Source organism: Monodelphis domestica, chromosome 7 (assembly GCF_027887165.1).
Source record: "Monodelphis domestica isolate mMonDom1 chromosome 7, mMonDom1.pri, whole genome shotgun sequence".
In the NCBI taxonomy this organism is placed as follows: domain Eukaryota; kingdom Metazoa; phylum Chordata; class Mammalia; order Didelphimorphia; family Didelphidae; genus Monodelphis; species Monodelphis domestica.
This window is the reverse complement of record NC_077233.1, coordinates 189,627,037-189,653,631: the sequence shown is the minus strand read 5'-3', so window position 1 is coordinate 189,653,631 and position 26,595 is coordinate 189,627,037. Positions and strand designations below refer to the sequence as shown.

The 26,595-nt window shown below is 39.0% G+C and overlaps 1 protein-coding gene across 5 annotated transcripts in view; it reads right to left on the bottom strand.

Moving 5' to 3' along the window:
* The window catches only part of ABCC1 (ATP binding cassette subfamily C member 1), a 184,071-nt gene that overhangs the window by 86,068 nt on the left and 71,408 nt on the right, over positions 1 to 26,595 (bottom strand). For all 5 annotated transcript variants that reach the window (XM_056806199.1, XM_056806200.1, XM_056806198.1 and 2 more), the window contains exons 6-9: positions 13,488 to 13,549; positions 12,352 to 12,483; positions 6,550 to 6,780; positions 4,385 to 4,562 (exon numbers count right to left, since the gene is read on the bottom strand). In XM_056806199.1, coding sequence (XP_056662177.1) covers positions 4,385 to 4,562; positions 6,550 to 6,780; positions 12,352 to 12,483; positions 13,488 to 13,549 — 603 coding nt within the window. The remainder of the gene's footprint in view (positions 1 to 4,384; positions 4,563 to 6,549; positions 6,781 to 12,351; positions 12,484 to 13,487; positions 13,550 to 26,595) is intronic.

Below are 26,595 nucleotides of genomic sequence, written 5' to 3'. Positions count from 1 at the left end.
AAAAAAAGGACTACATTTCCTGGGAGCCCACTGACTTCCTGTAGTCACATACTACCTGTAGGCAGCGATGTGGAGGGTCCTGCCCCTCTTTTTGGCCCTGTTGGGGAGCATGGCAATGGTGAGTGGGGATTTTGAAATCGGCTAATCAGCCATGGGCACATGGTCTTTATTTTGTATCCCTTTATTCCTTGATTTCTAATGATCATTAATAAATCCCTTAAAATATAACATTTTTATTATTTGACATTAATTTTAATTTTTACACATATCATAAAAGTAATTGAACAAGCCATCAAAGAACTCCCTAAGAAAACAATCACCAGGGCCAGATGGATTCACAAGTGAATTCTATCAAACATTTAAAGAACAATTAATCCCAATACTTTACAAACTATTTGACAAAATAAGCAAAGAAGGAGTTTTACCTAATTCCTTTTATGACACAAATATGGTACTGATTCCCAAGCCAGTAAGACTAAAAATAGAGAAAGAAAACTACAGACCTATCTCCTTAAGGAACATAGATGCAAAAGATCTTAAATAGAATACTAGCAAAAAAGACTCCAGCAAGTGATCACGAGGGTTATTCACTATAGTCAGATAGGATTTATACCAGGAATACAAGGATGGTTTATTATTAGGAAAAGTATCCACATAATTAACCATATCAACAACCAAACCAACAGAAATCACATGATTATCTCAATAGATGCAGAAAAAGTCTTTGACAAAATATAACACTCATTCCTATTTAAAACACTAGAAAGTATAGGAATAGAGGGGCCTTTCCTAAAAATAATAAACAGCACATATTTAAAACCATCAGTAAACATCATCTGCAATGGGGATAAATTAGAAGCCTTCCCAATAAGATCAGGAGTGAAGCAGGGATGCCCATTATCAAAATAAATATATTATTTAACACTGTACCAGAAACACTAGCAGTAGCAATTAGAGAAGAAAAAGGAATTGAAGGGATTAAAGTAGGCAATTAGGAGACTAAATTATCACTCTTTGCAGATGATATAATGGTTTACTTAAAGAATCCTAGAGAATCAACTAAAAAGCTTTGGGATGTGGTGATTTGAACTGTGTGTGTGGAAATAACAACTTTAGCAAAGTAGCAGGATACAAAATAAACTCACATAAATCATCAGCATTTCTATATATTTCCAACACAACTCAGCAGCAAGAGTTAGAAAGAGAAATTTCATTTAAAATCACTCTAGACAATATAAAATATTTAGGAGTCTATTTATTAAGACAAACAGGAACTATATGAACACAACTACAAAACACTCTCCACACAACTAAAACTAGATCTAAATAATTGGAAAAACATTAATTGCTCATGGATAGGATGAGTTAATATAATAAAAATGACAATCCTACCCAAATTAATTTCCTTATTTAGTGCCATACCTATCAAACTACCAAAAAACTTTTTATTGAATTATTAAGAGCTATTTTGCCCAATTATATGGTAATAAATATGGCAATCTAAGTGAAATAGATGAATACTTACAAAAATATAAATTGTCTAGATTAACAGGAGAGGAAATAGAATACTGAAATAATCCCATATCAGAAAAAGAAATTGAACAAGTCATCAAAGAACTCCCTAAGAAAAAATCACCAGGGCCAGATGTATTCACAAGTGAATTCTAACTAACTAAAGATCAATTAATTCCAATACTCTACAAACTATTTGACAAAATAGGCAAAGAAGGAGTCTTACCAAATTCTTTTTATGATACAAATATGGTACTGATTCCCAAGCCAGGAAGACCAAAAACAGAGAAGGAAAACTATAGACCAATATCTTTAATGAACATAGATGCAAAAATATTAAATAAAATACTAGTTAAAAGGCTACAACAAGTTATCACAAGGATTACTCACTATAATCAGGTGGCATTTATACCAGGAATACAAGGATGGTTTAATATTGGGAAAACTATCCACATAATTGACTATATCAACAACCAAACTAATAGAAATCACATGATTATCACAATAGATGCAGAAAAATCCTTTGACAACACTTATTCCTATTGAAAACACTAGAAAATAAAGGAATAAAAGGGCCTTTCCTCAAAATAATAAACAGTCTTTATTTAAAACCATCAGCAAGTATCATCTGCAATGGGGATAAGTTAGATGCCTTCCTAATAAGCTCAGAAGTGAAGCAAGGATGCCCATTATCACCACTACTACTTAATATTGTACTAGAAATGCTAGCAGTAGCAATTAGAAAAGAAAAGGAAATTGAAGGAATCAAAGTAGGCACTATCACTCTTTGCAGATGACATGATGGTATACCTAGAGAATCAAAGAAAATTAACTAAAAAACTAGTAGAAACAATCAATAACTTTAGCAAAGTTGCAGGGTACAAAATAAATCCACATAAAACATCAGCATTCCTATGTTTCCAACAAAACCCAGCAGCCAGAGTTAGAAAGAGAAATTCCATTTAAAATTACTCTAGACAAGATAAAATACTTGGGAATCTACTTGCCAAGACAAATTCAGGAATTATATGAACATTATTACAAAATACTCTTCACACGAATAAAACTAGATCTAACCAACTGGAAAAACATCAATTACTCATGGGTAGGATGAGTTAATATAATAAAAATAACAATCCTACCTAAATTAACTTATTCAGTGCTATACCTATCAAACTACCAAAATATTTTTTATAGAATTGCAAAAAAAAGATCAAGAATATCAAGGGAAATAATAAAAAATAAAATGAAGGATAGAGACCTAGCTTTATCAGATCTCAAACTATACTATAAAGCAGTGATCATTAAAACTATATAGTACTAGCTTAGAGATAGAAGGGTGGATCAATGGAATAGACTTAGGATAAATGACATTAGCAAGATAGTGTTTGATTAACCCAAAGATCCCAGCTTTTGGGACAAGAACCCACTATTTGACAAAAACTGCTAGGAAAATTGGAAAACAGTATGGGAGAAAATGGATTTAGATCAACCTCTTACACCCTACACCAAGATTAACTTGGAATGGATAAATGGCTTAAAAATGAAGAGGGAAACCATAAATAAATTAGTTGAACATAGACTAGTATATGTGTCAGATCTATGGTAAAGAAAAGAATTTAAGACCAAGTTTCTATACAAACAAAAACAATGCAAACAATACTAGAAGGAAAGCAACAAATGGGGAAAAATATTTATAACCTCTAACAAAAGTCTCATTTCTTAAATTTATAAGGAGCTAAGTCAATTTTACAAAATATCAAGCCATTCCCCAACTGACAAATGATCAAGGTTTCAGATAAAGAAATCAAGACTATCAATAAAAACATGAAAGTGTTCTAAATCTCTCATAATTTAATTTAAGAAATGCAAATCAAAACAATGCTGAAGCATCACCTCATACCTAACAGATTGGCCAAAATGATAGTAAAGAAAAATAATAAGAGTTGGAGGGATTGTGGCAAAATTGGGACACTAATACATTGCTGGTAGAGTTGTGAATTAATCCAGCCATTTTTGGAGGCAATTTGGAATTAATTATGCACATAGGGCTTTAAAAGAATGCATACCCTTTGATCCAGTAATACCATTGCTAGGCTTGTACCCCGCAGAGATCATAAGTAAAAATACTTGTACAAAAATATTCATAGCCACACTCTTTGTGGTGGCAAAAATTTGGAAAATGAAAGGTTGTCCCTTGATTGGGGAATGGCTGAATAAATGGTGATGGAATGCTATTGTGCTGTAAGGATTGATAATTTGGAGGCTTTCCATATGAACTAATGAAGAGTTAAGTAAGCAGAACCAGAAGAACACTATATACAGAAAGTAAAACATTGTGGAAAAATCCAATGTAATAGACTTTGCTACTACTAGCAATGCAACAAGCCAAGACACACCTGAAGGACTTATGTAAAAGAATGCTAATCACATTGAAAGAAAGAATTATGGGAGTAGAAATGCTGAAGCAAAACATATGACATCACTTATCACATGTATATTTGGGTACATGATTTGGAATTTAGGCTTTAAAAAATGGCTCTATAGCAAAAATGAATAATATGAAAATAGGTACCAAGTGATAACATTTGTACAACCCAGTGAGATTGCTTATTGGTTCTGGAAGGGGGGAAAGAAAAGGGGAGGGAAAGAAAATGAATCATGAAAACATGAAAAAATATTTTAAAATAAAAAATAAATTAATTTAAGAAATATGTACAACTGAAAAAATATGAGAAAAGAAACGTTCTTGTCCAGCAGCTCAGTGAAGCAGCATTGTGGATTCTTCAACTCAGAGTCAAGGAAATGAGAAACTAAGGATCCAAAAAATAACCTGCCCATTTGTGCCAGGAAGTTTTTAAACTCAAGTTACCTTGCGATAGATGGCTCCAATGACAGCAGTTTTGATTCTCATTCCACTCACAAAACAGATATGAAAGTACTGGTGTAGGACCAGAGTTTGTAGGCAGGCGCTCACAAAGAGAAGTGCTGTATAAAAGTAGCCCTGCCAATCAGGGGCCTGATTATCATTCACAAAATTGATGAGCAATCTGGAAAAGAATAAGGAAAGCCCATTAACTCAATCTAAAGAGGTAACAAAATTCAAGTCCTCCATACAAAATGTAGAAAGTGCCAACATGTGGCAGCTGGGTATCTCAGTGGATTGAGAGTCAGGCCTAGAGTAGGGAGGTCTTGGGTTCAAATTTGGCCTCAGACACTTCCTAGCTGTTTGACCCTGGGCAAGTCACTTAATCCCCATTGCCTAGCCCTTGTCACTCTTCTGCCTTTAGAATCCAAGACAGAAGGTAAAGGTTTGGGGAAAAAAAAAACAAGTGCCAACAACCAGATCATATAAATACCTTCCTTCTCCTTTAAAGTGTTAAAAAAAAAAACTGGGGTTGGGGGAAGGGTGAAATAAAAAATTGGGGAAGTAACAAATTATATAACCCTAAGTGCCTACGTGTCAAAGTTTTGTGTAAACTCGGGGGGGAAAAAAAAATCAGGAAAGCTCTGTGTCATAGCCTATCCAGTTGGCCCAGTTTCTAGTCCCCAAGACCATAGGAAAATGAGACTTAGAGCCAGAGTGGGAAAGAATCAAAGAGCCCAAAGCCAAGGCCCTTGGGGAATTAGAAGAGTCAAAATTTAAACCCAGGTTCTCAAACTCTAAAATCTGTTGTTCTTTGTGCCATTCTGCCTCCATGTCCAGTGCTTAAGACAGTGCCTGGCACACAGTGGGTGCTTAATAAGTGTTTAGTGATCGACTGATTGGTTGATGCCTCTATGAGTGTCCCAAGATGCAAATTTGAGGCCAAGGAAGGACAAAAGCAATGGAAAGTATAGCTTGTCTAAGGGTTCTTAACACTAATATAAACAGGAGGTTTCTTTCTCAACAATGCCACATCCTTGGCCAATAAGGGCTGTCCTGGGATAAATGCATGCTAAGCTCATTGACATTTTAAAAAGAAAATATGGCTTTACATTATAATATATTTACATGAGTTATTCGGTATCACCATCCTTTCCTAATCCAATGCAATATCCTACATACATTTATTAAGTGCCTACCATGTTCAAGGCATTGCTCTTGGCACTAGGCAAACAAAGGCTAAGCTCTGCCCCCTAAAGAGCTTAAGTCCCAAGAGGAACAATACATGTAAATAAATAACATTGCTGCTGCTGCTGCGGCTACTACAATTACTACTACTACTGCTATGACTATTATACATGTAATAGCATTTGTTCATATTGCTACTAATAGCATTTACAAAATCTGTTAAAATTTGCAAAACACTTTACATACATTATCTCATATGATCCCCACAACAATCCAATAAGGTAAATTATTTTATTATGCCCATTTTACAGACGAGACTCAGAGAAATTAAGCAACTTGTCCAGAGTCACGCAGCTAGTGTGTGTCTGAAGCAAGATTTGAAATCAAGCCTTCCTGATTCCAGGTCCAGCACCCCTGGTCCTTTGAAAGGGAAGGAGTGAGCACAAACAATTAAAAGAATTGGGAAGAGCTTCCCAATGGGAGAAGGTGGCCTGAGAGTTAAGCCTTGAAGGAACTGAAGGGGATGTGCCTTTCAGGCCCAGGATACTGTGCCAAGAAATATCAGTGGGAATGGAGTACACCAGGATTAGGTAATGGCAAGTAGGCCAATTTGGCTTGAATGAGGCACAAATAAAGCCTGGAGAGGGAAGCCTGGAGTCAGACTGGGGACAAGATGCTCATGAAGTAGGGAAGTCAGACATTATTATCCCCTTTTCACAGATGAAGATGCTGAGGCCCAAGAGGAGGGAGAATGGCACAGGCACTAGGATAAATAGAACCCTGGTCTCCTGGCACTCCCCAAGGAGAGCTCTTAGCCTGGGACCAAACTGCTTTATCACAAGTGGAGACTTGGGCAGCACCTGCTGGGTCAAAGACATAGCTAAATGTGTTAAGGTCCCCTTAAAGAGCCTGATTGATGATAGCCAAGAGGAAGGGCTAGACAAAGAAAACAGGAAGAAGCTCAAAAAGAGAAGTGGACTTACTTTAAGATCTCAGGGCCTGCAAACATCATCAGGTCATGCAGCGCTTTAAAAAGGAAGCTCATGAGGAAGTAAGGCCCAAAGGTTTTATATAACACCTTAAACAAAGAGGGCTTCCTCTCCCTCTGAGTAGGCTTCAAAATGAGGGCTTCAACCTCCTCGTTCACATCTCCTTTGGAGCCCCCTTCTGCCTTGGCTGGATCCTTGGGAGAATACACAATCTTTACAGGCTGCCTAAAAGATAAAAGGAAAGCAATAGAGTTAAGTAATGTGCCTGGGGTCCCCTTGAGTAGTTCCTTCTCTTGTTACAACAATGTACCCTAGCAAAGAAAAGTGCCTTTAGATCCTCATGGCCAGTCTCCCATAACTGGACTATTGCCATTGGGTTTTGTTTGTTTGTTTGTTTTTTAATTAAAACACTTACCTTCCATCTTAGAATCAGTATTATGTATTGGTTCCAAGGCAAAATTGCAATAAGGGCTAGGCCATGAGGGCTAAGTGACTTGTCCAGGGTCACAAAGCTAGGAAGTATTTGAGACAACATTTGAACCCAGGATCTCCCATCTCTGGTCCTGGCCCCCTATCTACTGGGCCATCCAGCTGCCTCCTGCAATCACTTTTGAGCTTCTGACTTCCAGTTCTTTAACTCTTTGCAATTTATCTTGAAGGCTACCATGAAATTAATCATTTTAAAACATCTCATTTTTCCAGGTCACTACTTACAGAAAAACTTCAATGAAGCCAATATGCCTACAAGATAAAATCCCCCATACTGTATCTAATATTCATTGTTTTATATGAATGGTATCAAACTCTTAACAGAAATGGATATCCTGAGGCATGCTGACTCAGAAAACCACCAAATAATATTATCTATACTCCACTATATTTTAACATATTTTGTTAAACAGTTCTCAATTTTATTTATATATGTGTATATTAATTAATTTATTTGTTTGTTTGTTTGTTTGTTTGTTGTTGTTGTTGTTTAACCTGTACCTTCTGTCTTGGAGTCAATACTGGGTATTGGCTCCAAGGCAGAAGAGTGGGGGAGGGGCTAGGCAATGGGAGTCAAGTGACTTGTCCAGAGTCACACAGCTGGGAAGTGTCTGAGGCCAGGTTTGAACCCAGGACCTCCCATCTCTGGGCCTGGCTCTCAATCCACTGAACGACACAGCTATCCCCACGCCCCTTAAATTTTAAGCTGAGTTTTTCAGCTGTGAATTTGACACCTATTTTATATACAATCAAGTTTGACATCTATTTTACACAATCTAACTGTAGTCTCTCTCCAGACTTACTTACTGCTAAGTGAGCACAAACATATGTTCTTTCTCAACCTTCATAACTTTCCTTCTTTCACTCAAGTTCCCAGAATTCTTTCCCTCATCCTCTCTATCTAGCCAAATTCCACCTCTCCTTCAAAGCCCCAAGCAATTTCGCCTCCTTCACGAAGCCGACCACATCACGCTATCCCACGGAGACGCTTCCTTCTTTAACCTCCTAGGTTTCTCTGTGCTGCTCATTTTAATAAATGTATACACTGTCTTTCAGGGTTATTGCACTTTTTTCATATTTAGCCAAAACGTAGCCAAAACACACATGTATATATAAAGGCACATGCATGTATATGTATGTTTTGCATGCACATACATTTACATATGCCATATACACCAATCTAGCTGGATAAGTTTTTTCTCTTATATCATAAACATGGGTTTTAAAAATTCATGTTTGCTTGTAACATTTAAAATATTAAGATATTCAGTTAATTCCCTCCCTCTCTCTCCTTCATCCCATTAGAAAAGCCATTAATTGACAAAAAGATATATGTGTATATAAAACTGCGCCTTACTTATTTCTATTTATCAAGTCTTCCTATATTTTTTCTTCTGTTTGAGGGCGTGGTCATCCCTCAATTCATTTTTTTCAGGGCTGTACATGGCTCATTGCCCAAAGTTATTACTACCAAGAGACATCATCTATTGGCATTTTTCAGTAATGCAACTTGGGAGAATACAAAGGTAGAAGGACTAAATACCAAAGGAAAGAGAAAAGATCCAGGAAATAAAAGACAGAAGCATAGTAGAGAGTAAAGGAATTCAGGTGTGATGAGAAGAATCTAGTAAGCCCAAGTCAAAGAGAAGAAGATTCCAGCTAAATTAGAATACACATCAAGGAAAGATGATAAAATATTTGTATAGAGAGGAAGAAAAGAAGATATTAGGGCCCCTAGAGGATACCTAAGCCAGGTAACTGTTTTAGGTCACAGCAAAGAAGAATGGACAGAAAACAGAGTAGACTGTGTAGATCCAGAGAACATGAGAAAGAAAATTACTAGCCAAGTCAAGAGCCCACATCCTACAAACCAGTGTGACATTGGCTTCAACAGCCTATCTATCCCTTACTCCTTTTTTTTTTAAACCCTCACCTTCCATCCTGGAGTCAATACTGTGTATTGGCTCCAAGGCAGAAGAGTGGTAAGGGCTAGGCAATGGGGGTCAAGTGACTTGCCCAGGGTCACACAGCTGGGAAGTGTCTGAGGCCAGATTTAAACCCAGGACCCCCCATCTCTAGGCTTGGCTCTCAATCCACTGAACTACCCAGCTGCCCCTATCCCTTACTTCTAAGAGGGAATGGAATCTTGGAAAGTTACAACTTAACTATCATTCTGGAGTATATTTTAGCTGTTATGACTACGGAAAGGACCAAAAGAACTTCTTTCCTGAGAAGCTGAATGATTTATGTGTTAAGGAGAAAGAATCGGAAGAAATATTTCATGAAAAAAACTTCATTTTGTGACACAACATTATGAAGAGAATTTTTGAGAAAAGATTTTAACTGGCAACAGTAAGAGTTCAATAATGGGTATTTCTAGAGTTAATCATTAGAAATAACTGGTTATGTGACTTTTCTTACTATGATTTTTTTACTGGTCATTACACAGTTGTTAAATTGCATAGCCAGTAACCTTGGTGCATATTTAAGCTTAGGAGACTATTGGGGTGAAGTGGGGAGAAATGGAGGCAATATCTGTAACTGAACAAAAACATATGGAAATAGAGATTTCTCTGGTTTATTTAACAAAGAATATTGAGTGAGGGCTCAAAGAGAACCAAAATGACGTCCCAATGTGTCCGACTGTGATTGATCAGACCAATGTGAGCCTAAAAGGCTCTACCACAGGTTAGGCACAAATAGTCTGTATAAAACATTTGGGATGGAAATATCTCTCAATGTGTGCATCTCATGTTTCTTTTGAGCTAAGCGATTCATAGACCTTGCAAGTGTGGTAATTTGTGAGGAAATATCAGAACATATCATTTGATTGCCTTGGAAACTATGATGAGAATTAATATAGTAATACATTTGTGGCAAAATTATAAACATCAAGCATGTTTCAAATAAAAGGTATGAGAAAATAGTCTCAATCCATTCCTTCTATGGGGTGTGAGGTCCAAAGGTTTTGCACAACACATATGTTTTTAGACATTTTCATGTGCTGATCAGTTCTGACTCATGTCTCTCTCTCTGTCTCTCTCTCCCTCCCTCTCTCTGTCTCTGTCTCTCTCTCTGTGTTTCTCTCTCCCTCTCTCTCCTCTCTCTGTCTCTCTCCCTCCCTCTCTCTGTTTCTGTCTCTCTCTCTCTCTCTGCCTCTCTCCCTCCCTCTCTCTGTCTCTGTCTCTGTCTCTGTCTCTCTCTCTGTCTCTCTCCCTCCCTCTCTCTGTCTCTGTCTCTGTCTCTGTCTCTCTCTGTCTCTCTCCCTCCCTCTCTCTGTCTCTGTCTCTGTCTCTCTCTCTCCTCTCTCTGTCTCTCTCTCTCTCTAATAGGTTTTATGGGATGGCTCTGTGGGGTGGAGAGAGGAAGGAATATTGGGCAAAAGTATGATGATATAAAAAACAAATTATCAATAAACTTATTTTTTAAATATAATAATGACTAGATTTGACTTGCTTCCCATCCATTTTTGTTTTAATTTTTATTTGTTGTACAAATAAGACATTTTAAAAATTTCACTGTACTTAATAGATCTTCCTTAATAAAATTTACAAAAAATAGGGTAACAAGTGAAGTAGGAGGTAAAGATGATAGTTTACACAGAGAATTATATTCCCTAAAGCCCTGCTAAACTGAGGAAGGCAGGTATCTGAGCTTGCTTATAATGTACAGTCTTAATTTTGCTGTGAGGAAATAAATGTTATCTAGCTACTCTAAGGATCACACTTCATTTTCAAGTACTTCAGTGATTCCTAGTCCTAATTTACAAAGAGAGCATAAAAAGGCAAAATAGTTTTGTGGTCTTTTCCATTCTATGAGACTGGAATGCTTGTACCATATAAAAAATAGCTAGAATATGCCAGGGTAAGTTACTTCCCCTGCATCCCTCATTTAAGAAAGGTTCAGGGCCTGTGCACAAATAAGTCAGGGATCAAAGTTCTTCCTCAGGAGATACAACCTAAGACTAGACAAACTCTGGTATCAACAGCTATAACTTGAAGCCAAGAACATGATTAGGTGTGAATAAACACAGCCAATCAGAAGAACACATAACTTTCCCTAACCTATATAACCATACCAAACTAGCAATGCACAACACCCCCACAGTTTACTCTCCCAATAATCAATAATGCCTAAAAGCATCTGGCTTCCAAATATAATTTCCTCTGCTTACAAAAGGAAGCTACTGACATAGCAACAGCTGGTCTTGTACTTCTGTGTTTTCCCAGTAGTATCTGTGAGAGCTGCACAAAATCACGGATTCCTTTTTGCCTAGTATCCCTTATGAATAAAGTGTGAGTTAACCTGCCAAGGATTCGAGTTGCAGTTCATAGCTAAGAAGGAGGGCTTTCCCCCCCCAAAATATGCCTGGTCTGTATGGAGATGGAATTCATGATCTTGGCTTAATTAATACACCACACCAGTAGTGCTCAAAGAGTGGTATTCTAACTTCTGAGGGTCCCCGAGACCTGTTCTGGGGATTCATGCTGTCAAAATTATTTTCATAACAATATCAAGACATTATTTGTCTATAAAATACTTCTTTCTTTTCCAACTACATATGTATGGAAGGTCAAATTTTCTTCATGTACATTAATCAAAAAAATGTATCACAGGAGATTGAGTGCAGAAACAGATATGAGAATGTAAAAATGCTTTCTGTTAAGTCAGACATTAGAGAGTCTTGCAAAAAATATGTAAATCAATATTCCTCCTCACTAAATTTTTTTTGTTTTGGAAATTTTTTTCATTAAAATTTTAATGCTATCATGAATAGGATTTATCATTATTATTTTTAATGAACTGATTTTTTCAAGTTGTCAGTTTTAATTTATATATATACATATATTTTTAATATAAATTCCAATATGTATCATTGACACAAACAAAAGCTCTTTGGGATCCTCGATAATTAAAAGAACATAAAGAAGAGGCAGCTAGGTGGCTTAATGGATAGAGAGCCAGGCCTGGAGTTGGGAGAACCTAGGTTCAAATCTGACACAGGCACTTCTTAATTATGTGACAATTAGGCAAGTCACAACCCACAAGTCACTACTGCCTCGCCCTTCCTACTCTTCTGCCTTGGAATCAATACTTAGTATTAATTCAAAGACCGAAGATAACAATTTTTTTTAAGACTGTGTAAAGGGATCCTCTAAACAAATAACCTGTACCTTGTTAATACCACGATTAACAATCGGTAAGATGCCCAAATTTACATTATCACAGACTTTCTTGGGAAGGCTGCTCTCTATTGGTTAGTCAGAGACCTAGATCATCAGCCCATCCATGGAACTTGGCACTTACTTTCTTGTCTTGGCGCATTCTTTCTTCCAGTTTTTCACCAGAACAGGCACCACCTGGTTGGAGGTGTCTTCTCGGTTCAGGGACCACAAATCTGTAGCCTCCAGAGGACATTTATATCCCTGGACCATCAACCTACATTTGAAGAACAGAGGAACTTTGTGAGAGGCTACACAGATCTGTATGTCAGTACCAGGAGACAGACTCCTAATGAAGAAGGAGCTCCCATTCTGGATCATTCTAATGATAAAAAAAATACCAGGATAAATCTCAGGAAAATATCACAGAGCAGAAGTATCAAACATATCGCCACAGGCTGCACACTGCCTACAACACTCTGAACTATGGCCCAAACTAGAATAAAACGTACTTGGGCCTGGCCAAGGAGGAAATGTTTTATCTGACTTCATATGTATATAGATTATGATATGTCTTGCCTTCTCAATGGGTGGGGGAGGGAGAGAATTAGGAACCACAAATAAAAACAAAATGAAAAAGTTTTAAAAGTGTAATTGGGGGCAATGAAGTGGCTCAGTGGATAGAGAGCCAAGCCTGGAGATGGAAGGTCCCAGATTCAAATAAGGCCTCTGACACTTCCTAACTGTGTGACCCTGAGCAAGTCACTTAACCTCAAATGCCCAGCCCTTACCCACTCTTTTGCTTTGAAATTGATTCTTCTATCAATTCTAAGACAAAAGGTAAGGTTGGTTTGTTTTTTTTTTAAGTGCAATTGGGAAATATTTAACAAAATAAATAAAAGTGCAACAAAACATAGAAAATATTACATTTTGAAACTAAATCAATATGTGGTCCAAAGAGATCCTTTAATGGCCCCCGTTTCTATCTGAATTTGGCACTACTGATATAGAGAAAAAACTCACATGGTTCAGTATCTGTCAATGATTCAAAGGGTTTTTAATTTTTATAACTCTCAATTTTAGTGAGAGGTATGTATGCATGTTTGTGGAGAAGGTATTACTATTCCCTTTGTATGGATGGGCAAACTGAGGTACCAATCCATTCATGAATACACAATTTCTATTGGCCACTATACCTCCACACAAGTAGAGAAGATAGCCCAATCTATGGAGTCAATAAGCTCAAAAATACAAGAAAGACCAAGGATTCAGTGTCCTTACCCAGAAATCCACCAGAATGTGATTCTGGAAAGGAAGGAAGCACCAGACTCTGGACAGGGATTCTATTGGAAAAAAGAGATAGAAGGGGGGAAAAAAAGGATAATTAAATCAAATACATTGGGGCTATTTAAGAGGCAACTGACACCTTATCTTCCCACTTTGGTGACATTCAATCACATCCAATTTGGTACCCAAAATTCTCTCCCCTGAATTACAAGGACCTCTTACAAAAAAGAACACCACCTTTAACCTTCAAAGACCTCTCAGAGGAGCACACAACAGCTTCATAACAGCACCAGAATATATCATCAGAAAGTATTCTCTGGGGGGCAGGTAGGTGACTCAGTGGATAGAGCAGGAGGGCTGGAAATGGGAGGTGATGGGTTCAAATCTGACCTCTGGCACTTCCTAGCTGTGTGACCCTGGGTAAACCACTTAACTCCCAAATTGCCTATCTCTCACCACTTTTCTACCTTAGGATCAATCCTTAGTACCCATTCTAAGACAAAAGGGTAAGAGTTGTTTTGTTTTTTATTATTTTCTGGGTTCAAACAAAGCATGCCTCTACCACAGCTTGACATGCCAGGTCTTCAATTCTAGAATCTAAGCTTTTGAAATAATGTTTTTAAAAGAAAAGTGTTGAGGAGAAGCTCCACATTGAGTACATAGTCATAAAAGACCTTTAAGAAAGGAAAAAGATAAAGATATGTTCTGATACAAGAGATGTCATTTGGACTATGTATTTTAAACAGAGAGTACAGCCAACTCTTAATTGCTCACTTTTTGGTTCTCTGTGGGAAATGTTTCACCACAGGCTGGCTTCCCACCTTCCTGTTTCCAAGGGTGCCATATTCAATCACAGCTGGGGATGTGAGAGGGTGAATGTAAAATAGGTATCAGGACAAACCAAACCTAATTAGAAAGGCAAATCTGCTAGCAGGCCATGGGGCAGGAGTCAGGGCCGAAAGGACGGCTGCTATCCATCTCTCAAGTCCACCTCCTCTCTGCTCTCGTGGCTGCCACGTGAGTTCCGGGCCCTCATCACCTCTCCCTTAGACTACTGTAACAGCTTAACTGGTCTCCCAGGCTCAAGCCTCTCCCCACTCGGGCCCATCCTGACCACTGCTTTAAGCGAAGTTCTGACCATGTGCCTCCACTACTTAGTCAACCCTGGTAGCTTCCTGCTGCCTCTAGCAAAAACAGAAACTCTGTTTAGTATTTAAAGCCCTTCCTGAGGGAGCTCCAAACAACCTCTCTAGCCTCCAGGGCATCTCTCTCCTGCTGGCCCCATGAAATCCAAGCAAATTGGCCTCCAGCCTTCTCACACAGGACAAAACTCCTCATCTCCACCTCTGTGTCTTGGCTTTGGCCATTCCTTATGCCTGAGGTGTGCTTGCGCCTTAAATCCACTGCGCCCAATACCTTCCTTCCTTTAATAGGCAGTCCAAGCACCACTTCTACGGGAGCTTTCCTGATCCCTCCAACTGCTAGGATCCTTCTCCCAAACTACCTTATGTTTAACTCCTATGGATACATTCCTAGTTATCGACTTTATACTTACATTGTATATATCTGTATATATGTACCAGTCTCCTCCATTAGGATGCTGTAAAAATGGAGATTTGAACCCCAGACTTCAATCCCCAGAAGTCCTTGGTACTTCCCAGAATTCCCTATAATCTCACCTGAGTCCTCACCCGAGTGCGAGAACACAATTTAGTATTTAAAGGGCTCTCTGCCTCCCAAGAGCCTCTCTTCTTCCGCTTCTAAGCACATGCGTCTCTCTACCTGGCAGGCAAGATGTAGTGAGTAGGTTGTTAATGAGCTAATGTGCCCTAAGCACGTGCTTTTCTTATTTTGTATTTCTTTATCCTTGATTTCTAATAATCTTTAATAAACCTCTAAAATATAATAACTTTTAATTAAAGAGACTAAATTAACTGTTACAACACAAGCTTGGGTAAGGCAGGGTTCATTCTTTGCACTTTCATCCCCATCTCCTAGCACAGTGAGTGGCACAGAGAAGGCACTTAATAAATACCTATTGACTGAATGACAGACATATACAAGGTGTCCCAAAAGTCTTAGTGTAGATTTAAACAAGTAAAGCTTCCAACTATACTAAGACTTTGGGACTCTGTATATGTGGCTCTTTATACCTACAATCTCCAAGAATCAAGGAAAAAAATATGAATGTGTATGTGTGTATATTTTTATGACATACATACACATATATATGTCTATACACACACATGCACACGCATATCACAGTGGATAGCACATCAGGTCTGGAGAGGGGGAGAGCTGAGTTCAAATATAGCCCCATATGCTTATGAGCTATGTGACCCTGCATAAGTAACTTCACCCTCTTTGCCTCAGTTACCTCATCTGTAAAATGGGTTAGAGAAAGAAAGAGCAAACCATTCCATTATCTTTGCCAAGAAAACCCTAAATGGGGCCACAAAAAATCAGACATGACTGAACATCTCAACAACAACACACATATACATTCTATACATATCCATACTGGGGTGAAAGTTATCAATAGAATTCTTGGGCACTTTTAAATTTTAGTCCATTGGCTTTGTAAGTCTCCAGGTATCAAGAATATACATGACTAAAAAAAGGAATGGAGCTAGCCAAAGGAACTTGCACTCTTAGAGGTAATTCTATAAACCAAGAAAGACAATGCTCCATGTAAGCACAACTGAAGTCCCTGTGAGTTGTGAGAAGAAAAGTCAATTTGTCTGCAAATATCCCATGTGGTTTCTATTAGAATAGCAGAGACAATAAGGTGTATCAGAGGGAGGGCTAGCCCTGGACAAGCCCTGCTTCTGCCCCACCTTCATATGGTATTAAGGATGCGCAAGTGGACGTGAAGGTTTCAGAATGAGATAAACTAATCACTGTTCCTGGCCCCAGTCTGCTGCACTGAATTCAGGTTTGAGCCCCACCGCTGAAGGAAAGTTGACAAACTGGCACCTAGCCAAACAAGTATAACCATGGCAAGGGAAAGAATACCATGTCCAAAAGGAGATCATTATAATCATAGCTGGATTCCCAAAAGCCTAGAGTTGATTCTATCCCTCTGTAGAAGAGCCTAAGTTCTTGGAGGATAGGGACCTGCTCACTTTTGTAACTGTATCCCCAGTATCTAGTAGAGTGCCTGGCGCTACACTTAATAAATGCTGTTGACTGATTAACACAAGCTGTGAATGATTATTGTGCGAGTCATCAAACCGACTCAGAACCCTGAGTCACTCTAAGATTATAAGGAACTGACAGATTGCGGGTCTGCAATGATGAAGGGAGTTTCTACACTGGAAGTTACCAATGAAATTACAAGTCTGGATTCCCTCCAAATTATACCCACAACCTAACTTGTTTAAACGTGTGAAGAGTCTATATAAAGATACACACACTATATAATGTCTATGTCCAAAAGACAATGATTTCCAAATGATCTCATGTTTTGTATTATCTATGCAATGGGCTCCTCTGATTAATGGAGAAATGACTAAATATAGATTAGGGAAGTTGACTGTAGAAGTGCATATGGAAGAAGAAATCAAGATTACGGGCATGTCAAAATGGCCAAGGGCCAAAGAGCCATACACAAATAAAAACCACAGAACTAAATTTTTGTCTACCATCTATCTCTTTACTTGAGCACAAAATTTTTTTTAAGTCAGTCCTATCGCCCATAAAAGATGTCTGCCCTGTACTTTTAATTGCAGCTTCCAATTCCACCTCCGTCTTGAGACCACCCTCATCTGCACGGACAAACATCTCTGATATGCTGATACATCTCAGTGTCTGAAAGGATCTTATCCTAAAAGGTTATTACAGAACCTCCTTAACTCCTATTCCAGTAATTCAGAACCCATGAGAATTCAGCCTCAGCCCTGGGGGAGGAGGAGGTGGAAGGACCTTTCAGCAAGTAAAGAGTTACAAAGAGTGACATTCTTAACAAGGGGCTGTTTTGTTCTCTGGATGCCACTGGGGCCTCTTTCTTCATAAGAAGATACTAGCAGCTTAGCAGGATTCTTTGACCTTCCTAAGAACAGTGTGCTTCTGCCAGTCTTCTCATGCCTTGATAAAACTATGCCCCTACAAGTCTGGTCTGGCCAGTGACAACAGCTGTACTTTTTCACATGCTGGGGAGCTTGGGATGGAGGGGCGGGAGGAGGCCTCTCTATCCTTGAATGTCCCATGGAAAAGGGGCTAACTTTCATGGTCCCAAAGTAGTTGTTACATTTTTAGGGTGAGAAGTATGAGTAAACTCCTAGTCCTGCTTACAATCAGGTAAGCAATAAGCATTTATTTATATGTACTATTACGTGCCAAGCATTATACTCTGTTCTGGGGACACAGAGACAAAAATGAAAGAGAGAGGGTTGGCTTGAAGCCAAGAGAAACTACACATCACAATAAATATAATAACATATCATATACATAAACATATAATACTAAGATAGGTATATAAATAAAATATTCAAAATAAAACTATATATGTAAACATATATAATATTAAAATGCTCTATAGTGGGAGTCAAGGGCAGGTTGCTATCCTGTGTTTGCCACTAACTAGTTAAGGAACCTCATGAGAAAGTCATCATATTATCTATCTGGTTTCAGTTTCCTTCACTGAAAATGAGGAAGTTGGACTAAATAATCTCTTAAGATAGGGTGTGTATGTGTGTGAGCACACGTGTGTATGCGCTTGCTTTTCTGTCCCAAAAGTCTCAGTGCCAAAGCATTACCATATATGTAGATACATGCGATGTACATGCATGCATAAAACACAGTACAATTCTAAGCAGTACTATATGTGCACACATTATATGCATGCGTGTATATGTACATTCATTCTGTGTAAACAATATGCATATATGAATTGTAGACTGTCATTAACTTATCTCAATGATATCACATACCTTTAAGCACAGAGCCTGGAGTTAGGAGAGACCTAGAGTCCAATTGTGCCTTCATAATTCTATCACAAGTTATTCTATCATGAGCTGTTAAACAGCCTCTCTGAGGCTCAGCTCCATCCTCTAAAAATGGGGACAAATCATACTTTGTACTACCTACTTCTTAAGAGCTGTGGTGAGGAAAGGACTTTGTAGACCTTAAATATGAGCTACTATCATGTGGTCCGGAAGAGCTGGTTCAAAGCCCATCTCTGAATGCAGCTGTTGGGCCATGGGCAAACTACTGGACCATGCCTGGAAGCTATTTCCTTCTGGCCTCCCACTCATTAGAATCCCGGCCATGTTTTCTGAGTGCACCCACCATCGCCACTAATGTCTTCCCCCTTAGAGTACACTTATTTTGTACATGCTTAAAGGCACACTTGTTTCTTAATGTTCTCCGTATCTAAAACAAAGTTGGCTGTTATTCAGTTGTTTTTCAGTCATGTCTGACTCTTCATGACCATATTTGGAGTTTTCTTGGTAAAGATGCCGGAGTGGTTTGCCATTTCTCTCTAACTCGTCTAAATGACAGACAAAGAAATGAAGGCAAACAGGGTTAAGTGACTTGCCCTAGGTTACAAAGCTAGAAAGTGTCCGAGGCTGGATTTAAACTCAGAGAGTTGAATCTTCCTGACTTCAGGGCTGGTATTCTATCCATTGTGCCACCTAGCTGCCCCTAAAACAAAGTAGAAAATTAATAAATGCTTGCTGGTTGACTTAACCATTATTATTCTCAGTCTTCTCATTGGTAAAATGAGAATAATATCTACAGAACTTACTTTGAAGGGTGGTTCAGAGGTTCAAATAAGCTCATACATGGAAAGAAAGTACTCTGCAACCCTTAATTCATTAGATGGATGGCAGTTACAACAATAAACCATCTTTGTTTCTGGAACAGTCTGGAATTTGGATACTTCACCAATCTGGGACACAATTCCTACCCTGGATTAACAAGATTTTTCTGGACTTTTCTAAATAAATCTGTTTGGCCTCTACCTCTTCTCTTTCTCCAAATAAAGGTACTCCACACACCTATGCTCACAGTTGAATGCTTTGACAGATACAACACACCCTGACATCAAGGTAAGGCCTGGGGAGGGAGATCAGGGAGGGAAGGGGAGAAGACAGAGAGAGAGATCAAGAGAAAAGTCTGCTGGTCTTCAGTCTGCTGTCACACTGGCCCAAGAAACCTTGAGTTAATTATCAGGGCTGCAGCCAGGGACCAACTGAGAGACGATGGAGACAGCATCTAAATGTTCCAAACAAGAATGATGGACATCCCAGACTAAGGCAGCTGTGACTCAAGAGCTCTCCGAAGGACTCACTCCCAAGGACAGACACTAAGCCTGTGACTACACATTGAAAGCCTCTCTAGATAAAGTGGCCTCCAAGTCCTGAGACAACAGCACCTTGAGGGCTTTCCTGAATGGTCTCCTAAAAGGGAAGGGGGAGGAGCCAGGCGTCAAGTAGTCTATGCCACCAAACCACCACACCCAAGTCCATGTTTCCTTTGGTAGATTTTTTTTCCCCTTCAAAAGAATGGGTCCTCCTGGGCTCCATTTTTGGTACCTAGTTAATAAATAAAATGGCCAATTTATAGGATTTACAGAGAAAAGAGGAGTACTACCTTTTATGTCAAGTCATCCATGATGACTAAACTCACTGCTGCAGTGATCACTTAGGGATTATTCAAGAGAGGTCATATTCTCTTCCTGTTTCTCTATCAGACCTGGTGTTGCAGGACTTTCTAACATTTTATGTCAACCATAGAGGACAAGGATAAGAATTGGACCTCTAGAAGCAGTAAGTAGCTCAATGGATAGAAAGCCAGGCCAAAAAGCAGGAGGGGAGATCCTAGATTCAAATCTGGCCTCAGTTACTTTGTAGCTGTGTGACCCTGGACAAGTCACTTAATCTCAGTTGCCTAGCCTTTACCACTCTTCCATCTTGGAACCAATACTTAGAATTGATTTTAAGGCAGAAGGCAAGGGTTAAAAAAAAAAAGGAATTGGATCTGTGATTCCATTGTTAGAGGAAATCCTGGGGAAAGTACCCTCTGTCAATACAGGTTGGGACCTTTTCTGAAAATTATAAACTCTAGGAGTTGACAAGAGCACCAAAGTTAAGAGATTTGTCAAAGGTTACACAATCAGTGTGTGTCAGATGCAATATATGAACCCAAGTCTTCCTGGCTTCAAAATCTGGTACTTTAAACTGGCTCTCAGTGGTCAACTATATTAGAATAAAAGTGGTTCCATTATATAGAATCAAAGAATATTAAAACTGTAAAGGGAAGGAACCTTAGAGCCCACCTCCTGGTCTAATTCTCACTTTAATGATGAGGAAACTGAGGCCAAGAAAAGTTAACTTACTTGCCTAAGCTCCTACAGGCATGTTGTTGGGGAAGGAGTACTAAACCAATAGGTAAAAAATTTGAATGAAATCTCCGTACTTATACTTACCAGCTAAAGAGGTGATTGTAGGCAAGTCATTTACTCAATGAGTGAAGTTCTGTTTAACTCTATCTGTGAATCTATGAACAATTCTAGCCCTAGTGCCATTGGTGGTTCTTTAGGCTACATATCACTTTGCTAGATAAGGACTGAAGGAGCTGTTTAAAATTTAATTTTAGAAAAACAAAAGTAACATGGCTATGACAATACACCTGTTTACTGGGAACCAATCCATCAACCAATCCACAGATATTTATTAAACACCTGCTGTATGCTAGGCACTGTGCTACCTTCTAAGGATCAAACCAAGCCAATTCTCAAGTGAAGATCAACATCAGTGCAAGCAAGTGCAAGAGAAGCTTGATCAGATGGCCTCAGATTACCTAAGCACTCGGTCTGCTAGTCAAACAGACATGGCAAGACAAATATAACAGATTGGTTGTCTTTATACAAAAAATATCCTAAGTCTCTTTACAAATTCTGGATACTCAGGATAGCGTAAACAGTCCCTTCTGCTGCCACACTCTCCCATGCCTACCTCTTACCCCAAAGGGAACTGAGCTAAAAGAAAAATCTGAGTCAAACCTCATTACAAAAACTCACATGTCATTTTGAGCAGACCAGCACTATTAAATAAACCAGATTCAACAAACATCTCTTCCTCTTTCCACTAACCTCTTAACCTCAAGGAACTGGGATGCCTACAAGCTGTCAAAAGAAATGAAAGCTTCCCAGGGATCTAGGGTTCCCCCTTTCTGTTTGCAGTGTGCTCAGAATTTGCCTAATCCAAGAGGGCCCCAAATAATGAAAAAGATTGGACAGAGTAAAGTTCCTGGCTAACCACGGGGGAAACTAGAAGAAAATAAAATTAGAAAAAAGACCTCGCCATACAGGGCAAAAATGACAAGCCTATGGCATGGGTACAAGCAGAGTATTCTCTATGGGCACTCGGCCATCACCGCTCCCCCATACCCCAGGAGATTGTTACTAGAAAGACCGAGAGGCTCAGTTGGAGCTGCTCCCCTCTCCTTCGCCACTGTACCTGAGGACATTTTTTCACATCCCCCACCCCTCTGCCCAGTAGCCCAATGGGAGCGCTTCCTCCCTCCCCTGTGTAGGGCGTAGCCAACAAGTGGAGAGGGAGGGGCAAAGCACAAGGTCTAGGGGGGAGGGCCAGCACTCCATCTCTAAAAGGTTCGACATTGCTGATATAAGGTATGAAATGTATCAAGGAAACAGAAAGAATCACCTTCTCTGGATCTCATGTTAGGAAGGACATTTTGATGAGAGAATTATCTATTTTGGTCAATGAACCACGATTCATTCAGTCTCCTGAATTTGAAACTTTAACTCTTCTCTTACCTTCACCTCTCAAATAAGATCAGTTACCCAGGTCTATTGATTTTATTTCCACAACTTCTCTTGTATGAATCCCCTCCTTCTGACTCCCTCACTCACCAGTCCTAGTATACTCATTACTACATATCTAGAACAATATAATAACAATGAAAAGTGCTTCCTACCTTTACTTTCTTCCCCTCCAATTTATCCTTCATATCATAACCAGAATGATCTTTCCCCTTACATAAATGTTTCTCAACTGCTCAAAAATCTCCAGGAGTGGGGCAGCTAAGTGGCTCAGTGGCTCAAGAGCAAGGCCTGGAGACAGAAGGTCCTAGGTTCAAATCTGGCATCGGGTACTTTCCAGCTATATGACCCTAAACAAGTCATTTAACCTCAACTGTCTAACCCTTACCACTCTTCTGTCTTGAAACCAATATTTAGTAACAACTCTAAGATAGATGGTAAAGTTAAAAAAAAAAAGCCAGTCACTCCCTACTGCCTATAGAATAAAGTTCTTATCTCCTTTGTCTCATATTCAAAGCTTTCCATGATTGACAGGACTTTTTTTGTACTAGACTATGATTTCATTTCATTCCTCCACACATTTTATTCCATCTAAACAGGACTATTCTCTTCCCCAAGAAATAATATTCTGTTGTCTTTTTTTATGCCATTCATTATACCTATAATTTCCTCTGTATGTCAAATCTTATCCATCCTTAAAAGCACAATTCATATGCTTTTCATGAAGTATTTGATTCTCAATCAGGGATGACCTTCCCACTCAAGCTCTCAGAGAACATTTAGTTTGCAATTTTCCAACATGTTTATCATACTTTTTTTTAAACCCTTACCTTCTGTTTCAGAATCAATACTAAATATAGATTCCAAGGCAGAAGAGTGGTATGGGTTAGGCAATGGGGATTTAACTGACTTGTCTAGGATCACACAGCTAGGAAGTGTCTCAGGCAAGACTTGAACACAGAACCTCCTCTCTCCAGGCCTGCCCCTCTTAACGTTAAGCTACCTACCTGCTGTTCAAGGTTTTGTCATAAAGGAGGCTGAAGACACCACGAGAAGGCAAAAGTGAGGAGGGAGAGCATTCTAGATGTGGGGGACATCCAGGAAAAAGGCTGTGTCAGGAGACAGACTGTCTCATTTGAGGAACAGCAAAAGGCCAATAATACTATATTACAGAATTTTCAGAGGGGAGACAAAGTATAAGAAGACTGAAAACATAGAACAGCACCCATTTGGGGGCAGCTGGGTAGCTCAGTGGATTGAGAACCAGCCCTAGAGATGGGAGGTCCTGGGTTCAAATCTGGCCTCAGATACTTCCCAGCTGTGTGACCCTGGGCAAGTCACTTGACCCCCATTGCCTAGCCCTTACCACTCTTCTGCCTTGGAGCCAATACACAGTATTGATTCCAAGATGGAAGGTAAGGGTTTAAAAAAAAAAAGAACAGAACCCATTTATAAAGAGCTTTAAACATGGAGTCATTGCAGTTTGTTGAATAGGAAGGTGCTGTGATCAGATCTGAACTTTAAGAATATCACTTTGTATAGCAGTTTGTGTTTGTTTTTGTTTTTTTGTGATGGAAAAGAACTAGAAAGTGAGAGGGCTGCACAAATTGGGGTATATGAAGGTGATGGGATACGATTGTGCTATAAAAAATGATGAGCAGGAGGATTTCAGAAAAAGCTATTAAGACCTTCATGAACTGATGTAGAGCAAAAGAAGCAGAACCAGGAGAACATCATACCCAATAGCAGCAGCACTGTAGAATGACCCACTGTGAAAGGATCAGCTACCCTCAGCGATACAATGATGAAGGACTTGTGACAAAATGCTCTCCACTTCCAGAGAGAAAAAACTGCTGGAATCAGAAGGCAGACTATTTTCCCCATTAGTTTATGGTTTTATTTGGAGGTAACAGGTTTATATGAGTACGCTCATACAACAATGACCAATATGCATGATACTATATGTATAGCCCAGACTGAATGGCTTCCCATCTTCAGGAGGGGGAGGGAGACAATTTGGTTCTTATAATTTCAGAAAATGTATGTTGAAAATTATGATGACATGTGATTGAGAAAAGAAAATATCTTTGAACTTGTGTTTTAAAAGAAGAATATCACTTAGGCAGCTGAATCTTCGAAGGATGGCTAAGAAGAGGGAGGGATTTGAATCAGAGGGGCCAAGCAGAAGATATCCTAACCCTTAGCTCCAGGAGGGCAGAATGAATGTCTTATTAAACTCCGTAGTGCCTAACACAGTGTTCCACAGAGTACGGGCAGAAATTTAATAAAAAGCATCTAGTCCCTTCATTTTACTCAGGAAGAAAATAAGGCCTGGCTGGAGTTAATTTATTTACTCTAACATGCAACTAATAGGACTAGAATCGAGTGTTCTTGTTCATAGGCAACATGTCTCCCCTAGAGTCAAGATACTGATTTTGCACAAGTAGTCCTAAAGGAAGTTTGGGGCATAAATGGGAAGGATCCTTCTTCACTCAAACATTACAGAAAGGTAGGTCTGGACCCCAGAAATGAGCCTTTAGCCATTGTTTCCCTCTCTAGTATCTGCATCTAGGAAATGTGAGTACAAACAGACATATTTATAAACTATAAAGATATTGAGAAATCTTGAGTCTTTGTTGTTTCAAGACAAACAAAAGTCTATAATTTCCAAGAGAGAAGCTGAATCAGGAATATGGAAGGATTCAAATGTGTCTTAGGTACATACCCATAATGAGCAACTAGCTTTACATACAAACCAATAATAATTGGGGGCAAGTTATGTGGTTCAGTGCATTAAGAGCCAGGCTTAGAGACAGGAGGTCTTGGGTTCCAATCTAGCCTCAGACACTTCCCAGCTGTGTGACCCTGGGCAAGTCACTTTCATTGCCTAGCCCTTTCCACTCTTCTACCTTAGGACCAATACACAGTACTGATTCTAAGATGGAAGGAAAGGTTGTTGGGTTTGTTTTTTTTTTAATAATGAGAATTTAGTGAATACCTACTCTGTACTATGAAAGGCAGGATGACATCGTGGGGAAAGCTAGGGGAAACTGGGGTTCAAATTTTACTGCTGACCCTTGCACAAGTCACTTAACCTCTAAAAAGCCTCATTTTCCCTGCCTGTAAAATGAATATAACAATAACTATAGTACTTGTCTCAGAATTGTTGTGAAGTTCAAGGGAACATATTCAAATCTGAAAGCACTATATAAAAGGTCAAAACATTTTTCAACCAATAACAAAATATTTCTAAAATAAAAAATTCAACTATTATTGTTATTGCACTTGGAAATAATAATAATAATATATAAAGAAGGCATGTAGGGGATACATGGTATCCAGTCTCTGCCCTCACAGAGTTCATAGCCTAGGGAGGGAAATGGGACAAATTAATATGAAAGGATGATTAGTAATACAAGGCAATGGTTTTAATAGGTGACATCAGCTATGTGGATTTTGCTTTCTATATAGCAGGACCTTTTTATTTTCTAACCGTATTACAATGGTCCCAGTGGCAAAGCTACCATCCGAGAGGCAAAACTACCATTTAAGAGGCAAACTAAAGTGGAAAAATGTTCTAGCCAACTGAACAGATCTTGTTCATCTTAACATGCTTAGCCAGCTGTGAAATTAAATACCAAAAATCTACCAGCCTACACAAATATTTGTCAACTTGGCAGGTCAGTAAAGCAACTATTAAAGCAAGGCACAGTATTATCTACCTGAGCTATGAAAACTCTCAAGCTCTACAGATGGTGTCTCAGATCAAAATCAACACTATCTTGAGCAAAATCTTCCGTGGAGACAAGACTCTAGCACCAGTAGAGCTTGCCGTCATTACTGAGAAGGCTGTTTGGATTTGTATTTTTTTCTTCTGTTCCCAGAATTAATGGCACTTTCCCTTCTAAGCCCTTTTCTCAATCCATTTTTCTATACAACTTGCCTCTCATACCAGATTTAAGGTTAACTGCTGTGGTCAAGCTGAGAATTTCCAGAAGCCTCTCTAGAACAGAGAGGAAGTGGGAACATTCCCCAATCCTGCACATTCCAGTCTCTGCCCGCCAGGGCTGGGCACTGAGAACCCCATTCTTTCAAAAGAATACCACAAAAGCTAATGGCATCAGTCTGCTGCAGGCGATTCGAGTGGAGGGAGGGAAGAAGAGAAAGGACTAAAAAAAATACCACACAAATTCTACTTTATGTCCTGTTATTGCATCTCAGGAAAGAAACGAGAACTCTATTATCTTAATCCCCGATGGAGTCAGCACTCAGAAAATCCGTCCTCTCTTTGGTTTTCCTGAATTAGTTGGC